This window comes from Miscanthus floridulus, chromosome 8 (genome assembly GCF_019320115.1).
Source record: "Miscanthus floridulus cultivar M001 chromosome 8, ASM1932011v1, whole genome shotgun sequence".
NCBI lineage: Eukaryota > Viridiplantae > Streptophyta > Magnoliopsida > Poales > Poaceae > Miscanthus > Miscanthus floridulus.
In genome coordinates this window covers 147800389-147817451 of record NC_089587.1, presented here as the reverse complement: position 1 = coordinate 147817451, position 17063 = coordinate 147800389, and the positions used below count along the sequence as shown (strand labels likewise).

Genomic DNA, 17063 nt, shown 5'->3' with positions numbered 1-17063 from the left:
GCAGGTGACCCCCTAACCCTTTTCTCCAGTGCTGCACAAATACCTCACCATCGGATAAATTCAGTGGTTGCCTGACAACAACAGCTAAACATTGAACAACACAGGGTTGGAGGCTATTTTCGGGTGACTTCCCTAGAGGGGCACATGATAAATCCGGTGAGTGCAGAAACTCTGCACTAAATTGTTCTCTCAAATGCTTTTCAAAATTACCAACTCCAAATGTGTTCCAACTTGAACACAACACCTTTAAGTACCGAGAGTTAGGTTTTTCAAAACAGTTTCACAACCATTCTCGCTTGCTTCTCACCATAGGTCTTATGCACAAACACAATTAGACAACATCTAGTGGCACTAGATAACCACAGCCGCATTAGAGTTTTCCTCTTAATAGTACAATTATCTATCCTCGACCATACACTCTATTGCATCTCGATCGGCAAAAACAAAGACCTATGATATACTTTTGCCTCGGGCTTGCTTTCCTTCTTGTTTCCTTCTTCTCTAAGGTTGAGCACTTCATTTGATTATGATCATCATCTCACCATCTACTTTGCTTTTGCTCAACTCCATGTATTCATTGAGACATTAGTCCGTCAATTATCACTCAGCTGCCATAATCAAAGATGTATACCGGTAATCATGTTGTAAGCACTCTTGTAACCCTTTAATTTTTATAAAATGAAAATGAAGTGCTGTGGGGACCTCCCTCACAGTTTTTGCCTTAAAAAAACTACCATAATCAAACTTAGGACTTTCAAGTGTGCCCCTCCTTCCTCGCATTCGACGCCCCTCCCAAATTTGAACATCCAATTCAATGTACATCCAAACAACATAATTTATATGGTGTCCAATTTCAGTACCAAGGGTGATTTCGTATTGAACTCAATTCAAATGCACACCTCGCTTCTTGAGATGTAAAACTTTTTGAACTTGACCAAATTTATATAAAAATATATTAATATTTACGATATATAATAAATATCATTAGATTAAGCATGGCGTATATTTTTATAATAAATTTATTTAAAGATAAAAATGTGTAGGCTATTTTCTATATTTATAATTATTTAAAAATCTGACTTGTTAAGAAATGAGACTACATTAGCTTTGGGACGGAGGAGTATTCATTCAAACAGACTCTGCTTGATGGAAGTTTCGCATTTCTGATACATCGTGTGCCATTGTGTGTGTGACCCTTTGACACGAGGGTCTGAATTCTTGGAAGACAAGGCTCAAGAGAGCCACAAACATACGCCCCTTTTCGACCGATTCCACTTCAAGAACTTCCATCATCAGACACCGAAACCTCCAACTCCCGGCCTCCAAGCGAATTCCTCCTCTCCTCTCCTCTCCTCTCCTCTCCTTCCGGCTCGAATTCAACCGCCCGCAAAACCCTGGGCCGATGCGGCCGATCCGGCTACCCGAGCCGCCGGGCGTCGACGGCATGGAGACGCCCGAGATCTTCTCTGGCAGCGGCACTGGCGGCGCCACCGTCGTTCGCCGCGCCGTCCTCATCGGCAACGGCTCCCCCGGCGCAGAGAACCAGTGTCTCGGCCTCGCCCGTGCCCTCGGCCTTGCCGACAACCTCACCCTCTACGTCAGTTCCCTCTCCTCTACTTCCCCCTAGTACCTACCATTCCCGTTTTACGCACTTTCTGTTCAATTGCTAAACGAGATGACAGATGACACGAATGGAAACCCCGTTTCGATTGCTCGTGTAGTTGCGCCCGACCGTCGCAAAATTTAATGATTTTCTGGGTTAATTTTGCTTTTGGGGGGCTTGGCTTGCAGCGTGTCACGAGGCCGAGAGGAGGGATCAATGAGTGGCTGCACTTTCTCCCCATTTCCTTGCACAAGTTTATAGACCAAGTGCTCAGGCAGTTCTTCCGCAACACGAGGTTCGCGATAGTGATTCAGGGGAGGAAGCCGTACCGTGTCCTGAATGGTGGATTGGTTGGGTTGTCTGCAGTTCTGGAAGCAGACGTCAAGAAGATTGTAACTGTGGCCCGCGATACATATGAGAAGTAAGTCACTATTACTGCTGTAGTTTTTCTCAGTTGCTTCCTTCTATAAACCTGTGCGCTCTTTGAAGTTTTAACCATTACTCAGGCTAAGTGTGACCGAAATAACTGACTAGTTCATGAATTTTGCCCATTGGCCAATCAGAATTTTTAACCTTATTTATTGCATTATAATGACCCTTTTTGTTCTATCATTTTGTTTATCATCTTAGGAGCTGCTCACATATTGTGATCATTGGACCTTGACATTTATGCAAAGCACACACCTTTTGTGAATACATGATTCTTTGCAGTATGCTTAAAGGAGGAAACATTGGAACATGCATATGAGGCACAGTTGCTTGCGTCTTTGCGATATACATAATTGAGTTCAAAAGCCAATTACAAGATCTACTTTATGAACATCTTGAAATTGCACATAATAAATATTATGAAATGAGTCACCTGACAATTTCTTTCTATTTTTGTTCAATCAAGAAGTTGAACCCAGTAAACAATTCCATCCAAAGGAATGTTCTAGTGTGGGTTTAAGCTAAGAGCTGCTGCTTCTATCACATTGGACTCTACTAGTAAAGAGATGGGCCTTCTTGTCTGACTCAACAGGAATGCAGGAAAAGCTTCTTCTCACCCAGAGTTCCTAGCAGCTTTAAGCCTGTTAGCTACTTCCTTTAGTTGTCCAGGTTGCCCCACTGTTTTTTTGTTGGAGAGATAGAATGGGGTGCTTTATGAAATTCGATCTCATTCGAATAATATTGATTTGGTTGGTCATTTGTGCTATTATAGGCCATTGTATCACAATGGTGTTACGAGCTGTCACTTATGAGTGCATTCTGTGATGCTCGGCTGGAGCAAAGGGCCTCCAGGAGCTTCTTGTGAGGCCTTTTGGGAGGGGTCCAGAACCTTAGTGTGGTTGTTCTTGTTGTTTTATTTTCAGTGCTCTTCTAGAGTGGTGTGGGTGTGCAAGTGTTATTGGGGATTTCTTCCCTGTATTTCAAACCTTTCTTCTTAATGAAATGATACACAGCTCTCTTGTGTGTTTGATGAAAAAAACCATTGTATAATTCTGTGTAGAAATACCCTTCATATTTTCTATAACTTTATGGTTGTTGTGTGTGGCCCTGCCAGGGTGTGCCCCCGTAGAAAATCTAAGTTCTTGCCTTAACATATGTATTGCTTGTGGGTTGGTTGTCAGGTTTTTGCAACTTCCTCAAAATCAGGCAGTCCTACTGGCTTTTGAATATTATGCTAAGATGTGAACATAACATTATGACAATTAATTCTTCTTCCAGGGAAGGTCCGACATTAGTCGTTGCTTGTGGCTGGGACACCATATCATATTCAAGCTTGATAAGGAAAGTAGCTTCAGATAATGTGTTTGTCATCCAGGTAGTATTCATACCTAATCTGCTGACTTTCACTGCTACTCATATCTGCTAATACAGTAGATCCACACAATAAACATGCAAATTTTAATCTGATTCTTGTAATGTGTGCTGTTTTATTTCAGATCCAGCACCCACGGTCTCGCCTTGATAGGTTTGATTTGGTGGTGACTCCTCGTCATGATTACTATGCTTTAACCGCTAGTGGACAACAAGAAATTCCACGCCTGTTCCGCAGATGGATTACTCCACAGGAACCGCCCAGGAGCAATGTGGTATGCTGCCTTTTTCATACTCATAGTTTTCAAGTAACTTGCACAGTGGTGGCATGCTGATTCTGAATTTTGAATAACCAGGTACTCACTGTTGGTGCACTACATCAGGCTGATTCTGCTGCGCTACGGCTTGCTGCTATAGCCTGGCACGATGAACTTGCCCCTTTGCCTAAGCCGTTGCTAATTGTCAACATTGGGGGCCCCACCAGTAATACTCTGTCTCCTGTGCATGTTTTTGCATAGTTCTGTTTTGAGTTTTCTGCAGAGTAAATCTAGAGTCTAGGCATTATGCCAGTTGTTGCTCTCAAACAGGGATGCTGTCAGTGTGGCTTGCCTAGCGCATAGTTGCATATAACGAGTGAATGTATTATTTCCTTTACTGATTGGATGGCTTTCCTTTATTTTGATATCATATTGGATAGGCTTGCTTGTAGTATTATGATCCTAATAAGGATTGATTTCTAATGAACTGCAGAAGAATAGTACCCCATTCCAAATTATAAGACGTTTTTAGCTTTTCTAGATACATTGCTTTTACTATGCATCTAGGCATAGTGTATATCTAAGTGCATAGCAAAAGCTATGAATCTAGAAAAACCAAAATGTCTTATAATTTGGAATGGATGGAACAGTATCTTAGTATCTGCTAGTGTTGTATTGTACCAATTGATTATTGGACTTGCAAAAAGTAAAGGTGTAAGTATGACAATGGAAATATCATCCTTTTAGGCTGATTAATATGGCATTGTTCATTGATTTATATATTCCATCTATTCATGTTATCCTGGACTTCATCTCACCAATAGAAAAAAACAATTATAGATCCCAATTATCTGCTCTATGTCCAATTTAACAAAAAGAACTCTACATGTAAGCCCATTGCCACCCAAGGGCCCAACAAGTTAACCCTGGCCTCAAACTGCGTGGTTATGTGAAAAGGGCAAAAGAGACAGGCATCCAATGGAGTGCAGAAATAAGAATAGGTCTTTCATTACTCGAAATAAAATTCTCTTAATATTTTGTTTCATTGTTTTTTGTGAACCTTAGTTAACATGAACAGTGCAGCGTATCAGCGCATCATTTTCCCTCCCAAAGTCCTTAGCAAACCCATACACAAGTCAACTTAGGTCAATCGATCCAGGGTGCAGTTTGCCCTGTAGCAATCTGGCAGGTAGAGAACAAGTGCATTGCCATTTTCTATACATGCTATGAGGTACTGTCAACTATTTTGGACTTTTCCCTTTCCCAACTTGCATACCTACTGGCCTTCAGCCATTCCAATTTTCACATCTTATTCTTTGGATACCATTTCCAAATGTGTTGAATTATTTGTTAATTGCTTTTCATACTCAGATACACGATGATCTTTCTAATGTGTTTTTTTCCCTTTAAATGTTCAGGGAACTGTAAATATGGTGTAGATCTTGCCAAGCAGCTCATAACTTCTCTGTATAATGTGCTAGATAGCTGTGGGAGTGTCAGAATCTCATTCTCTCGGAGAACACCATGGAAGGTATGGTATTTGGCAGTTTTTTCTATAATACAAGTTGGTAGGCTTGACAGTTCAACTGTCTGCTTGTAGGTCACTGATATTGTATTCAAAGAATTTGCTGGACATCCCAAGGTCTATATTTGGAGTGGTGAAGGTAGAATCTGAAGACTAGCTCTAAGTTGTTCAGTATTTATGCTTTTTGCTCAACTTGTTGAACTAGCAACTATTTTAACTTCTGCAGAACCTAACCCTCACATGGGACATCTTGCATGGGCTGATGCTTTTGTCATAACAGCAGACTCGATAAGTATGTTAAGTGAGGCATGCAGCACAGGGTAAGTTGTTTTCTTATTGGAATGACTTGCACGTTGCAACCTTTTTATGAAGCTTCATGAGTGTGACTAGCTTCAAATTACCATCGCTACAGGAAACCTGTTTATGTTGTTGGGACCGAACACTGTAAATGGAAGTTTTCAGCTTTTCACAAGACTCTACGGGAGCGAGGGGTTGTTCGTCCATTCACTGGATTGGAAGATGTAAGTTTTTTCAATATTTATACTAATGATAATCTGTTTGGAGTGACCACTTTGATACTATGAGCAGATTTTGTTTGAGTATGTTATCCCATTCAAACTAAGTTTTAGTGCCGATCGTTTTACTTTATACATAATACTGGACTTTTGCCCATAACTTATATGCCAACTTTGATCCTAACTCCTAAACATTTTTTCTGTGCTCGTGAACATCCCTAATAGCTTCTCATGCACAAATAGTTATCTACATATATATGGCAGTGCAAATGCAGTATATTTACTCTTGGCATCATTTATAGTTCCTGTGGTAAATACCACACTATTCTAATTGTTCTTGTGAAAATTTCATCTAAATACATTAGAAATATCTAGTTGGTGCATAAATTATTATGAATTGAAAGTATGAGTTCTACAGCATATCGGTACTTGGTTGTTCTGCATCATGTAGCTTGCCCCCACCATATAGAAGATTTTAGTATATACTGGTAGAATGATCAAAATGGACAAGACAAATATGTTTTATTAGGTGAGATTTCCTTGAAGCTCAGATGGATGTACCTGCACAGCTTATCACTTGACTTTCCCTTGTAGATTTCAAATAGCTGGAGCTACCCTCCCCTAAATGACGCCATTGAAGTAGCTACTCGTGTTCGTGAAGTGATTGCAGAACGAGGGTGGACAGTGGGGGGATGATAGTGATCATAAGTAGCCCTGTATTATTCTGTCAACTTTGGTTCAGATATGATATATATGGTAAACTATAGAGTTTGGTTAGCATCACCGTGGATTCAGTTAATATTCTTCGGAAGGAGGGAAGAATAACATAGCCATGGAGTGGCCTGTACAAAAGCTGACCCTCTCTTTGGTGGTATACCCCAAGCCAATTTTTTTGAGTAACTGCACAGCTCCGGGAGATGTTTTTTATTTGGCTATTGGCAACATGTTGCCTGATGTAAATTTAACGCTGCTAGAAGGAATTGCAGTAGATAGAGTTGGTAATGTGAAAATTTGAAGCTGACGCAAGTCAGGTGACGTTTCGGGTGTTGTATGGTTGTATGCTTATGACTTCACCCAGTTTTGGTTAAATTTGTGTATGATGAAACATGCAGAACCCATCAGCTTTTGCCAAGAGCCCAAGACTGATGCCTTTAGTGGATTTTTTGCTGTATATGGCGGAACTCGGATGTCCTTGGCTTGTATTGCATGCCGGAACTGAGCACGCCTCTCTGCATTCTTATCTGGCATGTAGCAGCTCACAACATGCAGCTATTCAATACCTGATACCTTTTTTTAGTACATTTCTACGCTATATGCTAACTGGGATGTATTCTACTTGTTACGGTGATACTAGTGTCTGCACACTTAATTCATGAACAAATTTCCATTTGAAACGAGCATTGTTATGCCTGCATAGGTTGCCTAACATGTTTACTGACCAAGAGAAAGAGGCTGTGCAAAACGTACCTGCTGTGCAAAAAGTACCTTCCTGTCCAGCTTTTGAGGCGAGACCGTGAGGGAGGGTTCAGAGCAATGATGAGTTTGGAGAATTTCTGCATCGTCCAGGAGGTTTTGTTCCGAATTCCCATGCTTTGAACTTTGAAGCTGCTGTTACACGTTCGGTTTGAAAGAGTCTCGCAGGGTGGGGTATAACGTATAATACTTGCACGTTGACTCTACCAGGATTGTGAAATAGAAATACTAGTATTTTGACCATGGTGCCGAATTGACTGTCCGATGCCTTACAGGTCTGCAAATCAACTGTGCCCACCAAAAAATGTCAGTTCTTGTGGCTGGCGCCCTTTGTTTCATCATCAGGTCGCAAGAAGCAAATGCATTGAGCGGGATTTAGGTGGCGATTGCGGTAGTGTATGTGCATACGTTGCAAATAAAAGACAAGTATACGCAGCACGATTGGGTCTAGTCTGGAGATAAGCAACGGGAGGACCCGGCCTTTAGAATCACAACTGTGCTTGACCGGTGCAAGGTCGTCAACAGCTCGAGTAGTCGAGTGACTCCAAGTCGCTGGTCGCACAGCAATCCAAAGGGGGAACGCGATTGTGATCTGGCAGCACAGCGGAGCCAATGCTGCTTAAAAAAAAAAAAACCATCGACAAGAGCATTGCCGGGCATGTATTGACAGAGGAGCCAAGTACAATTAAAAGAAAAAAAAAGAAAACATCTACTCTCACGAAGGAGACAACAAGACCACCACCAAAATAAAAAACACCTACGAAACCACCAAAGCAACAACGCCAAGAGCCACCCTACAATGCAAAGAAACAAGTCTTGTAGCAGGAAAAGGAGAGAGAAGGTTTCCACGGCGAGTCCTCCAGGGATGAGAACGACTCGCAAACGCCGTTCAGAGAACCAAGGTTTTTCAACCCAAGCTCCTCTAAGGGCAGAGGCTTCACTGCAATGCCTCCAACGAGGGGAATGACGCCAACGGCGTCACCATTGCCGGCCACAGCCAAAGCCTAGGCAGGGCTTTTGCCCGAAAGCCCCAAACACCCTAGGCCCAAATCCTGCCACGACGAGCAACCTCACAGCTGAGCCAAACCGAAGTAAACCACCACCTGCAGGACATCGCAGAGGCACCGAAAAGGTCACAGGCATACGTGACCTATCGCCGCCACGCCGGCCCGCAAGGACCGCTGACAGCATGGTCAACATCGGCCACCGTGAAATGCTCCAAGATGGAAAGGGGCACCTATATTTTTTCAAATTTGTTAACCATTAGATGTAAAATCAAAGCTAGATGTGGATCTCTCTCTCTCTAAAGCCTTATCCCTTTCCGCGTTGCTCACCATAGCCAGCGGTCCAATTCGAAGCTCCTGTCCCTCATCAATGCCTCTGAGATCAGGGCACGACAGTGGCAAAGCTAGAAATTTTTAGAAGCCCGATCAATTTTTATTTTGTAAAAATATTTAACTAAAAATAGTGTTTCAAGTGAATCCTGTATCACTTGGAATGATGTACCTCAAGGTGTTGAGGGTGCTCAGCGATTTAGCTGAAGCTAGGGCTCCGTTCGCTGGTCTGAAACTTGGCTGAAAAACACTGTTTTGGCTGAATTATTGTGAGAAAGAAACACTGTTTCGACTGAAAAAAGAAGCCGAACAAGCCGAATATGGACAAAAAAAATTATTTTCTTTTATAGTTTGTTGATGAACCTGGGCAAGCTGGCCAGGGTCATTGGTGTTGAGCCTCACTTGGTGGTGAGAAATTGCAAAAATAGAAGGGTTCCGGTTTTGCTCTTTGAATCTTTGAAGGGTTAGGTTTAAGAGGTAAGTTTATCCATCCCTAATGTCTTTTAAAAATTCACTCTTACATTTCTTTTACTAATTTTTGTTCTCGTCTAGAGAGGTATTGTTGTTATTTTTTTCATTTTGTTAGCAATTTAGACCGATTTACTGATTTTCCCAACTTACTCGTGTGTAGTAGGCTCACATCAATTTCTAGTTACTTTGTCAATATTTCTCTCTCTATGAATGCAGTTTTTTTTATTTTAACACTTTTTTTAATATAATTTTAAATCTAACACTGTCGTTTTTTTTAAACTAACACTTTTGGCCGCGCCTATTACCCTGGCGCGGCCAAATACCTGTGCCGCGCCATGTATGGTGGCGCGGCACAGGGCTGATGTGCGCGCGGGCCGGCCAGGGGGGCCGCTAACGTGGCGGGTCCTGACGCGCCACCGACCCTGGCGCGGCAGTGCCGCGCCCTGTTGCGTGGCGCGGTTGGACCAACCATACCGCACGAGCAGCCACACCACCTGGCCACTGCGCCTGCAGCCGGCCCGGGCTACCTGGATGGTAGAATCGAAACGCGTCGCACCCGTATTTTGTTGAGTTTTTTTCACGACCGAATAGAGAATTTGATAAGCCAATGATTAGTTTTTCGTCTTTCATAATACGGTTATGCACTATTTTAACTAATCAATTACGAAAAATTGCCACCGGTGTCCAGATACGCCGGGACTGTCGGTTCCCGAACGCAGGGTACTTAATCTCGCCGGTAGTGCTGCCACGACTCAACGAAACGAATAAGAAGCAAGTTGACAACCTGCCACATAATATATTAATTGTTTTGACATAAGTTTGACATAACATAACCAAATAACCCCGCAAATTTCGGATGCCAATATTCGTTTGACCTAAACAAACTAAGACCCAGGAGTGTAAGGATCCCTCGGACGCCTCTGTCTCTTCGGATTTGTCGGCAATACATTGGGAGTGTAGCCAACGTCGGTATGGTCGCGTCGACGGTGCGTACGGCTCGTACCCTGCAGGTATATGATACGCACGATTACTTATAATTCTTTATGATCGTTAGTTCATGGAGCCTACGTATTGAAACAAACTATCTTTGTTAGTACATGTGAGGCTCCTTGGGTGCCAAACGGGGCACCACCTAGCTGACACATGCTGATCTCGTCCTGCGGCCATTCGTCCCACTGGCCGTGCTGTCCGTGAAAGCCCGGGGGCAATAGACGCGGCCAAAAGTGTTAGTTTTAAAAAAACGACAGTGTTAGATTTAAAATTATATTAAAAAAGGGTTAAAATTAAAAAAAATCTGAATGTACAGGTTTTTAGATCTAGCTAGATCAGACCTAGATCAATTTATGCCGAAATTTTGAGTTAATTCCTTCACTAGTTATATGCTACTACTATTTGATGGTGGGGTCAACAAAATTAATTAGATGCTGGTGATTCTTTTTTCACAAATTTACTCAAATTTAGATAGTTTTGAACAAAACTCAAGCATATATTTGTAACCTTTATGTTGCCTTATCTCGTAATAAATAAATTTCTTCGTGCCTTGATTAGCGAGGATATTGCATATAGCACCAATAATACGGAATAGTATCGCTTATAAATATGGAGCTAAGTCTTTATCACGGCGTCGACTAACCTTTGGTGGACAGTGGATACCGGATATATACTACTCCTATATATCTTGCGCAAAAGTAGACAAGAGCCAAAAATTCACCGGCTAAGAGCACCCTCAACAATTGAGCAAGCATTTTAGCTCGTATTTTTACCACATCATTTTAAATTGAGCATAAGAGACAAGCACTCCAACAATTTTAATATTTTAGATAAAGTTTATATAATTTGGCTGAAACATTATAACATATCAATAATGATCTAATTAAAAAAATATCAATAATGATCTAAGCACTCTATCTTTTTCAGAAATGCTATACAACCCTTTTTTTATAAAACAATACAACATGGTAGAGATTTTATAGTATTTTAAATGGACAACGTATTAGGTGCAAACCAATCAACTTGTGTAAACTTGGAAACTACCAATCAGGACCACTAGATTCTTATCCAATGGATGGGGTGAGAGGTGGAATTTTTTTACGCTTAAGCCCCCCACCCGCCGGCCTTTTTTGCGCTTAAGCCCCCTCACCCTATCTATTGGATCAGCATCTAGTTGTCCTGATTGGTAGTTTCTAAATTTGTACAGGTTAGTTGGTTTGCACCTAATATGTTGCCTTTTAAATGGTACTTACTCTATATTTGACAAGTCAAACTTCGTAAATTTTGACTAACAATTCATTAAATTATACGTAAGCTTAGAGCATAAAACTTTTTTTTGTTGAGAATTTCACAGTACAACGTAGACGCTCACAAAACGCACGCACACTCACCCCTATGAATACACGTACATAAATCATATCTCTATGAGCACCTCCGGAGGACTGATGAGCCGGTGGATCTTGAGATTCACGAAGTCACTACAGGCGCCTCGCTGTCGACGGGGATTTCGCGTACCACTGAAAGCACAGCGCCATTAAATCTTAGAATAAATCCAAGAAATACGAGCACCCGTGCAAAGTCAAGGACTCCGGATGGACGTGTTCTAACACAAGAAACCTAACCAACTAATCTATGATCAGTTCACACTTAGAGCATAAAACTTATATCAATAGATTTCTGTTGAAGTGCCTCCGAGATGATATTGATGTGTTTAACAATTGACTAGTACATGCTATATTATAAGAGAAATTATGAGTCAAAATCTACTCTATATTACTTTTCCTCTGATCAAATACAATTATCATTTGTAAAGGAGGGAGTATTGCATTAGAAAAAATGAATAGTTAGTTGTACATACTAAATATATCCTAAAAACTTTTAGGGCCTGTTTGGAACGAAGGAATGGAAAACATTGGAATGGAAAAAAATGCAGGAAAGGAAGGTGAGTGTAGTGGCAAAACTAAGGAAAAGAAAAACACAGGAAAGAAATAGGAGGAGGTGTTTGGAACATAGGAATTTGTAACACAGGAATTCCAAAGCATATGACTGATGAAAGGCACTTAACACATAATGATAAATCTTTGTAAAAACGTACAATGATAAACTAATACCCATGTATGATTGATTATTTTTATTCTTATTTAATGGGTGGGAGAAGCTACCCTGAGGTACAACATATGGCAGCATATGACCTTAAAAAAATGACCTCCAAAACGTATGGCAGCATATGCCGGCCTGGAGTAATCTCGCATTGATGTGCTCATGCTAATCACGCTGCACGCCTCGGGCTTCCGCGAAGAGAAGAAAAACCAGAGCACAAAGTGGATTTTTTCATTCCTGTGAAATCTTGAAGAGACTACAGTATTCCATAGGAATGGAAAGGATATTTTCCTATGTTCCAAACAGCATATTTCCTTTCCTTTCCTCCGTTTTAGTTTCCTGTAAATTTCCTACGAAAAACCTACAATCCAAACAGGCCCTTACTAATTAAGCAATGTAAAATTATAGGCAGTGCTGAAACACGTTGATGAGCTAGTATAAAAATGATAAAATAACCAGAAATAAGAATGGTTGACGTAGTGATAAAGAAGTGCATAGTCTACTGTCAAATTGGATGTTTCGTTTTGGAAAAGTCATCTCGAACGCGGGAAGTTTAATACTTACATGTACGTTGACTCGTCAGAAAAGCGAAATAGCGCTTCGACGGTGCTGCATGATTGACTGTGCGATCTTTTCTTTTTCCTGCCACGACTGATCAACAGACCGGGAACCTTGGATCTGTACGTGTGCCCCGACAAGTCTGAGCTTTCAGGTTTCAAATCTTACAAGTTTGATACCTCTCTAGAACATATGGATTTCATAGAAATTTCAGAAGAATCAATTTAGTTCCCACATGACTGAAGAAAAAATGTACAGTATGTAATTTCAAAAAGAAGAGACAGACACCATGTTCGCTTGTTGGTTTCAGTCAGCCCAAACCAGTCAGCCAACAGTGTTTTTCTCTCACAACAAATCAGCACCAGCCAGCCCAAACCAGCTCAAAAACCAACCAGCGAACAGGCCGAGATAGAGTTACATGTTTTTGTCTCTTTGGTTTCACTGAAAAATTTGTTGTGCATGCTGTATCACCAAATTTAGTGCCTAATAAAATATATAGTAACCAAATTGAAAAGAAAGAGAACTCTCCCAAAACAGAAGTATTTACATGATGCTAAGAACTCCTAAATAACGTTGAGGACAAGATGCATCGCCAGAAGCCCAGAACAGCAGCTCTACCGGAGCACGACGGTGGCGATGAAGCTGAGAACGGCAACGGCGCTGACGGCGGAGCAGCAGAGATCGACGAGCACCTCCTTCCTGGCCTTGGACTCCTTCCTGCCCCTCTTGCTCCTCACGAAGTCCTCGTACCTCCGCTTGGCCACCTCCTCTTGCTCCTCCGCCCCACCCTTCCTCGGCCCCGCCATGGCCGCCGCGAGCAGCCGCAGGGTGCCTTCGCCGCTGACCGCGGCGCCATCGGCGTCCTCGACGGTAAGGCTGATCTCCCGGACGTGCCCGGCCGCCGTCTCCTGCTGGGAGCAGGAGGAGCAGGTGACGGTGGCCTCGAACTAGCAGCCGCCGAGCACGACCGCGTAGCGCACCAGCGTGTCGCCTGTGTACCAGTGCCTGTCCACGGCGACGGGGCGGCGGCTGGACACGTTCACGGCGCGGCCGCTGCTGGGGTCGATCGCGACCCAGCTGAGGTCCAGCTCCGCCGGGGCCACGGCCACGGCGGCGCCGGCGCGGCCGACGATGGGCACGGCACCGGCGGGTCTCTTGCACTCCACGGCGTCGACGCAGAACGGCGAGGTGAGGAACCACGAGGACGACGTGGAGGTCTCCACGACGCGGGAGAGCACGGCGACGCCGCGGTGGTAGACGTCCACGGCGGAGACGAGCTCGCTGGGGACGAGGAGCTGCTCAGCCTCGGCCCGGGCCATGGGAGCCGAGGAGGCATCGCACGGGAACGGGAAGGCGTCGGCGAAGAGGCGCTGCGGAGAGATGGAGGAGGAGAGGAGGAGGTCTGGTCGCGCGGCCAGCGACGGCCAGCGCGCGAGGCAGAGCGCGCGCCACGTCTCCGGGTCCGCGGCGAGCGCTCGGAGGCCCGCGGTCGCGCAGCTGGCGGCGGCCAGGGACGGCCCGTCGAGGCGGCGCAGCGCGCAGGCCAGCACGTCGGCGGGAAGGTCCTCCACGGTGGTGGTGCTCCTCGCCATGCTCCGAACGGGCCCTGGCGCTGCGCCTGCGCTTGAACGGTGGTGCAAGCTCGACGGGTCGAGTGACTCCAAGCCACTGGTCGCGCAACACAACACTCCAAGGGTCTCCAGGCTAGTGACAATGACAAGCGGGCAGCAGGAACGGGATGGCGATATGGCAGCGCAGCGAGATGCTTGTCCTTTAATAGGGCCGGGCGCGCGGTTTGTTTATGGCCACGATACCGTGCGGCAGCGTCGTGCCGTGCCGTTGCTATCGGGCGAATGACCCAGGCTTCGCGAAGGCGACGACGTGACAGCCCTCAGGGGCCGGGTCCGTCCGGCCAGCGTGAGACCGCGACCGCCAAATGGAGTTTGCCTTGTGTCGGGGCCGGATGGGAAGCGAGCCGGCCGTGCGGGGAACGCAACGCGCCTGCCGCCTCGGGCGGGGTCGCCGGACGCGCGGCCGGCGGGCTCCAAAGGCCCTGCCGTCTCACCGCCCGGTTCCACGCTTTCTGCCTGTGCGCGCAAGGCGGGCCGCGCTTCTTGCTCCGCGAACGAAGCATTCGGCACATGTCCTTTTATTTATTTTTTCTTGAAAACTATATAGAAGCAGATATATCACTACACTCCATAACATTTTTTTTTGCATATATTGAATTTAATCGCCACGATTTACTATGATCACGTCCTTTTCCCTGGTGCCACTGGCTAGTGCCCAGCGGATATTCCTACCTCACAAAGATCATGCATACAGCATACACGGACGCATCGCGTGCAGTTGTGTCCCTGCTGTAATCAATCCCAGAATAGAGTACTGTATGTGCACAGCCGTATGGATATCCTAGTAGTATGTAGTACAGCTATTGCCATGTCAGCGCGATCGACAGCACAGCTAGCATGCAGAACCAATCCATATTAATCCAACTCGATCGGGATTTGTTTAAAGGCAGGCCCGGCGATCAGATTGGTGGTACGGCATCCTCGCAATAAAATGTACTCTACTCTGGGTTTGGTTTTTGCTGATGCATCATGCTTTGCATGGATTGGTGGAGGTGCATGCTTATATATCTAGCTACTCCCGGTCGTTCTCTCTCGAGTGCTATGGTTCCTGGTGCCTTTGCCGGCAACAACGCCCCCGTCTCACGGTCAGGGTGGCGCCGGTTTATGACGTGAGCGCGCATGTCGCCCGGGCTTCAAAATTTCCACAATCTATGCATTGTTTATGGAAGCGCGCAGGTTATCTTGTTGTCGGCTATGCATTTATTTAACTTATTACGATCACTCGTCTTGTCAGCTGCAGTGAGAGCCAGTGATCTTATGAACATTCTTAGCATCGTCCAGGACCAGCAAGTGCAGTCCAGATGCACCTGTGCATTTTCCCTGTTGGAGAAGATGAACATTCACGATAGCTGTTGCCATGGTCGTATGCATGGGCTATTCTCACACAGGACAGCCACATATGTTTTTGGTTTATGAGATTAGCACAAGAAATTTATATCCATCTTCTTATATTCTTCCGCTACTACTTAATAATGTGTTGGATCCTTTCCGTGCCTGCCAATTCGTTTACAAAAGAGGCTTCGGACTCGTAATGTTCACGGGTTGAGAGTGGGAGTTGAACTCTAGACGGTCGAATCTCCTCTTGTTCCTCAGTAGTTCAATGGTAGAGTGGGCGGTTGTTCACCGGTCATGGGTCCGAATCCTACTCGGAGACATCTGATTCATTCTTTAGTGTAAGAATACAGAACTGAATTAAAAGACTTGCTTCTATTGCATTGAGGAACCGTCCAAACAAGGCTTGCTTGGGGAATAGGTAACCTGTTCGCTATCCTTGTTTCTATTGCAGTATATCTCATTGTATCACATTTTGTTCTACGACTGTACTTTGACAAAAGGAAAGACATTGAAATTAAGTTGTTTGGACGAAACTACGAATGAAAATGTGTTGGATTATTGCAACGTTCAATTAGGAAAGTATGGTATGTGTGTAAAGAAATATGACATCCTATATATATATATATATATATATTAATCATAATTCAGAATTGGTATTTGGCTACGGAGGCGGAGCCCAGTGGAGACGAAACTAGGTTCCTGCCCCCTTGCTCCGTGTGGCTTCACTGACCTCAACAACGATGTTTGATGGCTGCTACTGTTGAAGAAGACAAACATGCCGTCAAACTTAGTGCAAACGATATTGTTGAAGGGGTATGGCTGAGTGGGTTATGTCCTGATGTGCTCTATTTTTCATTGCATTAGCCCCTCCTTCCTTTCCTCTTCTTCCTTGCGGTCGGCGCCTTTTTTCCTCTTTCCTTGCAGACGGTGCCCTCTTCTCTTCTTCCCCCTGTTTGTTGCTTCCTTCTATTCTTCATCACCGCATGACGAGCGGTGGAGGCAAAGTTCATGTGAAAAGTGTCGCACATGTGAGCAAACTTCAATTCCATGCTTTTGTTCACCCAAATAGAAATCGAATTGGAGCGCTTCCTAGGATCCCAAAAGCTAATTTAAGTGTCATCGAAACAACATAATTTGAACTGTGGCCTATTCCAATATCATGGTCATGGCTGATATGATATTGAACCCAATTCAATTCCATACCCTCCAATGTCAACATTATCCAAATTAATTTGAACTGCACTAAGTTTGATAAAGTTTACAGAAAACAATAGTATTGTTGACACCAAATTAATATCGTTATATACATTACGATATATGTTTCTATAATTTACCTCTTTGACATGGTAAATATTAGCACTACTTTTCTATATAAATAGTCACGACAAACTTAAAACATTTTGGTTTAGGACAATTCATTATTTGAGGACTGAAGGACGTATCTAAAACGAGACGTCGGAAGCCTTACGTC

At 44.0% G+C, this 17063-nt stretch overlaps 1 protein-coding gene and 1 pseudogene across 1 annotated transcript; one reads left to right on the top strand and one right to left on the bottom strand.

The window, feature by feature from the left end:
• Positions 1-1222: 1222 nt before the first annotated feature.
• On the top strand, positions 1223-6910 carry LOC136473652 (mitochondrial fission protein ELM1-like). Its single transcript, XM_066471307.1, has 10 exons — positions 1223-1597; positions 1792-2024; positions 3311-3407; positions 3529-3678; positions 3760-3886; positions 5079-5191; positions 5261-5324; positions 5412-5505; positions 5598-5706; positions 6295-6910. Exons 1-10 carry the CDS (start codon positions 1403-1405, stop codon positions 6394-6396), a joined length of 1284 nt encoding a protein of 427 aa, XP_066327404.1. The 5' UTR covers positions 1223-1402; the 3' UTR covers positions 6397-6910.
• A 5971-nt stretch (positions 6911-12881) lies between these two features.
• On the bottom strand, positions 12882-14358 carry LOC136473651 (probable F-box protein At2g36090; annotated as a pseudogene).
• Between the last annotated feature and the right edge of the window lie 2705 nt (positions 14359-17063).